The 7929-nt window shown below is 56.8% G+C and overlaps 1 protein-coding gene and 1 long non-coding RNA gene across 2 annotated transcripts; both read left to right on the forward strand.

The window, feature by feature from the left end:
* Window positions 1–83: 83 nt before the first annotated feature.
* Window positions 84–1374, forward strand: LOC141567150 (uncharacterized). The gene is made up of 3 exons (XR_012489568.1): window positions 84–326; window positions 691–839; window positions 932–1374. It is a non-coding gene; the product is annotated as an uncharacterized LOC141567150 (long non-coding RNA).
* Window positions 1375–3995: 2621 nt separating this feature from the next.
* On the forward strand, window positions 3996–7805 carry CCDC71 (coiled-coil domain containing 71). Its single transcript, XM_019723875.2, has 2 exons — window positions 3996–4142; window positions 6125–7805. Exon 2 carries the CDS (start codon window positions 6177–6179, stop codon window positions 7572–7574), a length of 1398 nt encoding a protein of 465 aa, XP_019579434.1. The 5' UTR covers window positions 3996–4142; window positions 6125–6176; the 3' UTR covers window positions 7575–7805.
* Window positions 7806–7929: the final 124 nt, after the last annotated feature.

Raw genomic sequence — 7929 nt, forward strand, 5'->3', positions numbered from 1 at the left:
CCCTCGTCCCCCCTCCCGACTCGGGAAAACCTCACCCCCACCCCCCGCCTTAACCCTGCACCTGCCGTGGCTGGAGCAGGGCGCGCCGACCCATAGTCACACGCAAACGGGCAAACAGACAAACGGACATGTGGACACCCGGCCTTCCCAGAATTGAGGGTCCGAACTGGGGCTGGGGGAGAAATGAGGCAGCAGTGAGCAGCACATACGTATATGGTGGGGGGCCGTTCTGAGCGGGACCCAGCCTGGGAGCATCGGCGGGGGTTCCGACCAGCAGAACCTGGAGGCTTGAGGGACCAGCGCCCGCCCACTAAGACTGAGCTCTGGTGAGCCTAGACAGGCTTCGTGGCGGGGCCCCGGGAGGCTACTTGGGGCGTGGCCTGGGCCTCTCTGGTGGGAGCAGCCTCTGGGTCGCTCTTCCCCAGGCACAGAGCAGGGCACGGAATATAGGTCTATGGGGTACATTGAAGCTAGCAGACGCTGGAGGAGCAGACAGTGCCAGCGTCAGTACTTGACAGGCCCTTCCACAGGCCTGAGTGGGGGGCCTCCTGGGAGTAGGGTAGCTCTAAGCAGGGGATGAGCTCGAAGAGTCCAAGGCCAGGCAGGGCACTCTGGCCTCACGTTCTGTAAGGCTTGAAGCCTGGGCTATTCTGGGGCTCAAGTCACTTTGTGAGGACTGTCCATCTTCAGGTCCTGGGCTTGCCTCTCGCCAACTCTGGGGTCAGGCCAGAGCAAGTTGGTGTGACAGAGGACTACCCACCTCAGACCCAGACCCTGGCCCATCTTCTGAACACTCAGAGTCCTGGCTAAGTCTGCGAGCTAGCGGCTCATTCATGCAGGTCAGTGGTCACCTAAGAGAAGAGGTGCTGGGGTTGTGCTTGCTACTCTCTTGCCCCTGTTTCATGAACAATGTCTGTCTCACTTTTCCTAGAAGAACACCTGGAGATAAAGATGCCAGTGCATCTGGTTAATGTGGGAGATGAAGCCAGGAAGCACCAGCAGAGGAGTGGCAAGGAGACAAGGGAAGCAACCAACCAAGGGGGTGTCACCAAGCAGGTTACCACTGTGGGCAGCTGGGACCAAATCCTGCTGGGGACTCTGGGAGCCAGTGTAGAACATGGGCCTCATAATATTGTTCTCTCCCAGAGCAAAGGTTGCTGAGGTCCCATCCTCAGATCTCCATCAGTCCTGGGTTGAGACCTGCTTGGGGGCATTAATTGGGGGCCTAGCTCACCTGACCTCTGGCCTGCCCAGAGTGTGGGCAGAGCCTTGACTGTGACCAGAAAGAGTCTTCAGCCCCTTTTAGGGGCTGGCAGTTGGAGTTGGAGGGCCTACATAGAAATGGTGGTGCCAAGGCCAGTTATAGATCATGGCTAGAGGGTTTCCATCCTTCCACTTCACTCTGCCCCAGACTTACTCCTCACTTAGGGCACTGGTACCTTCGTCCTCGGGGTGTTCACACTGCCTTGCAGACCTTCTCACGTTTTCCACTATTCCCTTTCCAAGGCCCCTTTCCTTCTCCTTTCCAGCAATTAAGCACTTAAAAGCATCTTATCCTTAGATACTTCCCAGCACCCCAAGTCCCTCCAGTCTCCTTTCCCCTCCAATCAAACTCGTGAAGCCATCTGCTTTCACAGTTTCCACTGCCTTGATATTTGCCAGCTAATGTCTGCTGCCACTGCTCCCCAAAATTCTTCTTGCCAAAATCACCATGGCACACCATATAGCTAAAACTAGGAGTTCCCTGTGGTCTTCGTCTCAACTGAAATGTTGCTGGCATCTTCAAAGTTTCACCCCTTGTGACTTTGGCTTCCTCTTGCTGCTGTCCTGCCTCTCTCTCTTATAGGCCCTGCTTCCTCTCCCTTCCCAGGACGTGGCTCCTCAAGATCTGGCCCTGGCTTTTCTCCTTGGCACACAGACACCCTCCTGGGGTGGTCCCTCCCAGGCCACTGGCCTCACTCACATCTAGATCTCCACCAGATCTCTCTGCTCAGGTGGATATGGGTCTAGGGTCCATCCTGCAGGGCTATAAAAGATACCAAGTGGAGAGCAAGGGCTGGGTCTTAGGAGGACCCTGTGGTCTCTCCCAAACTCATCCCATCTGATCCCAGTTATGCCTATAGGGTCAGCATCCATCAAAGTCTAGGTCAAGGAGACTGCTCTGGTGAATGTTTCCAGAGAGTTCCATCTGGGCCATGCCGGACACTAAAAGGCAGGAGGATCAGCCTCCACTCAGGAAAATAGGTAGTTCATGACCCTTACCTCTTAACCTCTATCACCACCCCTAATGTCTGAAAGGGACACAACCTGGGGATGGAGCTTCCCTTCCCAGTCCTCCACTTTACACTGACCTCTGGGCTGGACATCACCAGAGAGGGGTCCCCTTTCTAGAACACACCTAGGTCCATGAAATCCTTGAAGGCTGGGCTCTGCCTCTTCATGAAAGTGGCTTCTGTTTACACAGCCCTGACCCCACCTATACACAGGAGGCCAACACTGCTGGCTTTGCAGAAGCTGTGGAAGACAACTGGGGCAGAAGATGAGGCTGGATTGGTCCTGAGAGTGAAGAGCTAATCCTCAACCATGGATGAAACAGAGACAGGGAGTGGGAGTGCTAAGGTGGGACTTCCTGGTTGCACCCCCTAAGACTCTGGCCCTTGGGACCCCCACGCTTCCCTTCTCTCTGCCAGGATGAAGGGCTAGAAGCACTGACCCCAGAGGGACAGGAGAGTTTACATTTCCTGTTAAACACTTTGGCTATACTTCAAGGCACTGAGGACCCCACCATCATGCTGAGGCCCTGGGAAGCTCAGGGGCACCAGGGGAGACCTAGGGTAGGGTGGGTGTTTCTCTTTAGGGGTGCCCAGATGCCTCTATATAGGCAGGGAAATGTAGAGCAAGCTGAAGACCCTGGAGTGAGATGGGGAGGGAGGAGGTCTATTAACCAGGTCCCAAGTGAAGCATCCAGCTACCCTCTTGTGACTGTCCATAGGCTTCCACCTGCCCCTAGCTACCAAATTTGGCACCATTGTGTCAAGAGTCACAGAGTTGTGGCAGTTTTTCTGCCTCCTAGCTCAGGCTCTGACTCAAGTGCAAATGACCCCACCATCTCATCCATGAAACCAGGGCTCTCATGCTGCCTCCCAACCTGGATTTGGGGGCCTTGACCAAGAGAGTCCTTTGGTCAGAGCAGTGGAGACCTTTCTAACCTCTCAGACTCCTAGGGTTAATGTTGACCTGTGTCCTTTCACGTGGTGCTTCTTGGGCAGTGGACACTGTAACCACCAGCCCTATGCTGGCCCCAGGGTATAGGTGGAAAGACTGAGGTCTCAGTCTCCTAGGCAAAAGGACAGAGATTCTGGGCAGAGTAAAGACTGGAGGGAGGGCTTCCTGTCCTTGAAGGGGCTTAAGCTGGCCAGGGTCCTCCCACCACACCCATGCACAGGTTCCTGTGCAAGTTCCCTCAGGCCCACACTGGTACGCTGGGACACTCAGATTGGACATGCCCAGCTTTGGGCTTGTGTAGCACATGTGTGCACACCAGCCTTCCATGACACTTCTGGGGGGCTCCATTCACAGGAAGAGAGGAGGGCCTACTGCCCTTAGAGGAGGTACCCCTGCTGCTAAACAAAGAGGCTCCCTGCTACACTCCCAGGTAGCAGGCACTCCTCTTTTACCCTCTGGTCAGACGCCTGGAACAGAGGCAGGCCTTGTCAGTGGATGCCGGAGGCCTAGAGGGTGGAGGGTGGCTTGGATCTTGCTGCCAGTCCCTCCCAGATGTTGCTGCACTACCAGATCCCTCAGAGAGGGTGCCAGTCGGGCCCCTAATCCAGTCCCCGCTAGGCTCCAATGGAGTCCTGCCTGGGAGTGTGTCTGAGAGCACCTCTACTCATCAGAGTCCAGCACAGGCCCGGAGGGACTTAGAACGGTCCCCGCGGCTACCTCCTCCAGGAAGCCCTCCTTGGTACCCACCTGTCCCGCCCCCAGACTTTGGGGGAAACGGGGTCTCGGGGTCAAAGGTCACGAGGGCGTGCCAGGTCCCGGAAGCGGAAGCGCAGCGCACTTCCGGTGCGCAGCGGGCGGCCATGTTGGAGCAGCGGAGGCGGCGCAGAGGCGCGTCCTGGGTCCCCGCGGCGGCGCCGGTAGGTTGGGGCCGTGGGCCTAGCCGCGCCGTGGAGGGGCTGTCCGCGAGGCGTCAGGGCAGATGGGCCGGGCGGCCGGCCCAGCCGAGACCCCCACCCCACCCCCACCCCCACCCCGTGCCCAGCGACCGCACCCTGGGGCTGCACGACCCGTCGGGCTCGCCCCGCCGCCCAGAGTATCTTGTTGCTTCTGAGACCCCAGCTTCTACTCGCGGCTCGGGCCCCAGGGACGCGGACTCCTATACCGAGGGCTCTGATCTCCCTCCTCCCGGCGTCCGCTTGGAGGAGGCCTCTCCGGTCCCCCATCTTTCATCAACTTCCCTTTCCGCCCCCTAGGGCACGTATGAAGGGAATTCGGGGGCCGGGCTGCAGTCTTTTTTTCCGGAGCTTCTTGGAAAGTCCAGAAGACCCCTCCCAAGAGTCCAAACCATCCTGGGAGGAAGAGCACCCAGTTCACCCCTAATATCTTTGCCTGGTATCTGAACCCCTCCCTGTCCTACAGTTCACAGCCCTGGGAACTACACCCCTTTGAAAAATAAAAGAACTAAAGCCACATGTAAGGATTGTATTTGGGGAATGGCCTCTGGAGAGGGGAAGTGCCCGAGACACCTGAGGATCCGAGAATGTTTCCAAACAAAGAGCCCCAGGGCACGTCCTCCAGGGGATTGTAAAAACTTTTTCTGCTCCATTAGGGCGGTAGGAAGAAGCTGCACAGACACGCTTTCTGGCCCCAGGGACTTGCCTGATCCCAGCTGATCTTTTAATGCTCCCTTGCAGATGGGGAGCTCCCTCAGGGGGCCCTCAGTACTGGGTTGGGCTTTAGGTATTAGTCATGATTGACAGCCTACAGCTTCTTCAGAGAAGCCTGGGCCAACTTGGGTGTTCCTAGACAGCTCCATCTAGGTTGTACCGAGGTCTGCAGCGCTTCAAGCCCTAGTTCAGACAGATCACATCTCTGCTGTCCACCTTATTAACCGTCCTGCTTGGAGCCTTTGGATCCCTGGGTTAGACTTTGGGCTCTTGGTCTGGCTGCGTTGCACCCAGGTTGCCTAGTTGCCTAGAGCTGTGTCATTAGTACCTGCTGCTCCTCATCTTTAGTTTCTGTTGAAGGAGAGTCTGGTTGGTCTCCATGACTCCAGTGCTAGGAATTGGACCTCCAAGTGGCCTGTCTGGGAACTCTGAAAGCAGAACTTCTGGTGAGCAGGGAGATTCAGCCCTGGGCACCTGAACAGGAGCAGCTGGAAGAATAGAGAAGGGGTGTGGACATTGGGTGTAAGTCTGGACCCTTTGGCTAGCATTCAAGGAGTATTAAAGGCTTGTGTTGCCCTGCTTTCACCTGTTTTTCCAGCTAGATTCTCCCATCCCTGACCACAGACTCTGGTTACACCAAGGGTGCCTTACTCTTTCTCACTTTGGAGTCATTTCATAAGCTGTTCCCCTTTTTTATTTCCATCTGGTCCTTTCCCATTCACTCATGTCCCAGCTAGGTGTTGCCTCTCCCAGGAATCTTTTCCTGATTCATTGGCAAGCGGAGCTGGCCATTGTGTACTCCCAAGAGCTTAACGATGTCTCTGACTTGCTTTCTGTACAGTGCTCCTTGAGGACAGTCATTCACCTGTGTTCACAGGGTTGATTCTAATACTAGATTTCTGGCCTTAGAAGATAAAGAATTGAATTAAAATGGGCTGGCCAACCCCAAATCTTTCCAGGGACCCAGCAGAAGGTTGGATGGCTCTGATAAGCTTGTGGAATGTATCCTGAAGGCCCTGCCTCTGACCCACATGGGTCCTCTCTCCCCATCCCCCACCCCGCCACCATGGTAGGTCAGGAGAACAGCATTTTGCTTCAAGGAATGGCTTGCTGTGGCCTGGCCCCTCTGCGTCAGTGGATGTTATCATGGAGAGTGCAAGCCCTGATTGACCCATCTACCTACTCCCTATCTTCATGCCATTCTTACTGACTCTTTTCCTCTTGCCTTGGAGGTGCCGAGTGCTGGTTTGCAGATACCCAGGCAGATCTGCAGTGCCTAATGCCATGAGCGTGGTGGTGCACCATGTGGAGGAGAAAGCTGTACACTCTTGGTCACGGATCTCCACGGCAGGGAAGAAGGCCCTGGAGGAGGCGCTGCTTGTCTTTAACCCCATGAGCCAGGATCTCAGTGCCACAGAGGCCCAGCTTGTGGCCTTCCTGCAGGGCCTGCGGGATGATGGCTTCCAGCCTACCATCCTGCGCAGTGGTGATGTCTACGGCTATAGTTCATGCACAGCCAGTCCCCCAAGCCAGACGAAGCTGCAAGCTCGTGCCCCCACCCCATCCACCACATCTCCTCCAGCCAGTGCTCCCCGAACTGCCATGCGGCTGCCTACAGGTCGGACCACACTGCTCCCCGTGGCACTGTCTGGCAGGCTGGCCAAAACGTCCACACCAGCCCTCGCCAAGCATACCACCACCAACCTGCTACTGAGCTCCTTGAAGCAGTCAAGTGCCAGCCGTGCCCGGGGTGCGGCAGTGGGCTTCCCCGCCCACCTGTATCCAGGTGTCTACCCTGCCATGAGGCTCTCTGTTGTCCTTGAGGCCCTGGTTCCACTCAAGACTTCCATGCCCTGCTTGGATGCCAAGCACAAGACACAGTCACTGCAGCTCTCACTTGCGGACTCTCCCCTGAAGCTGCGGAAAGGTCCAAGGAAGGGCCCAGGGGGTCCTCAGTTCAAAGCTCCCAGAAAAGCCACAAGCAAGGGCCCTAAGTGTCTGATTCGCAGAGGCCCCAGGGCTGGACCCAGAGGCCGACAAAGTACTGGGCCTCAGAGCAAGACCTACAAAGCCACTAGGTCTCTCAGTGGCCCGCGGATAAAAGGTGTCTCTGCTTTGGGCACCAACGCAGCCCAGGCCAAGGTGGCTCAAACACAGGCCAAAGCTGCCAAGGCCCGGGCAAAAGCCAAGGCCGCACGGGCCAGAGCCAAGGCCAAGGCAGAGCAGATCAAGGCCAAAGCCAAGGCAATGCAGGCCAGGGCCAAGGCCAAGGCAGTGCGGGCCAAAGCCAGGGCAGTGCGGGCCAAGGCCAAGGAGGCTCGGACCCAGCACAGGGGCCGGGGCAGGCCGAAAGGGTCTGTTCAGGGCCGGACTGCAAGGAGGGGCCAGAAAAGCTCCCCTGGAACTGGGGGACAGAAAAGGAAAAGGACTGAGGAGGCAAAGGATCTTCCTCCCCAGAAGAGAACACGGCTTGGGCCCCGAACCCCTAAGGCTTGGCTAGGGCCTGGAACAGCAAAGCTGCTGAATTTCCGGGCCATCAAAGTGGACAGGTGGTCCTCGGATGATGAGGTGCGACAGCGAGCTCAGCGGATCCTCCGTGTGAACCTGTCCCCTGTCATACAGCTCCAGCCGTTGCTGCCATACTCAGTGATTCCTTCACATAGTAATGTTTGGGGAAACTGAGCCCAACTGTGTGTGTTGTCAATGGCACAGTGTGCAATGCCCATGGACTCCACAACTCTGAGGACTGGGTGCCTCTCTACGGCCCTGGCAGCCACCAGCCTCCTTTCAAAGACTGGAGGACGTGGGGTAGGGTGGACGGGCGGGAGGGGTGTTATGGCGCAAGGCACTGTGACTTGTTACTCTTCAAGTTGTATGTCCACTGTTCCATCTATCATGTTTTATACCTTTCCACCTTCCAGTCTCCCTGCCCACCTTCCATGGGTGTGTGTGTGCGCGCGTCTGCAGGAAGTCAGCTTGAGCATAGAGGAACAGTAGCCCCAGCAAGAGGGCTGCCAGAGGGTCCTGGTAGCTGGGA

Source organism: Rhinolophus sinicus, linkage group LG10 (genome assembly GCF_036562045.2).
Source record: "Rhinolophus sinicus isolate RSC01 linkage group LG10, ASM3656204v1, whole genome shotgun sequence".
In the NCBI taxonomy this organism is placed as follows: Eukaryota; Metazoa; Chordata; class Mammalia; order Chiroptera; family Rhinolophidae; genus Rhinolophus; species Rhinolophus sinicus.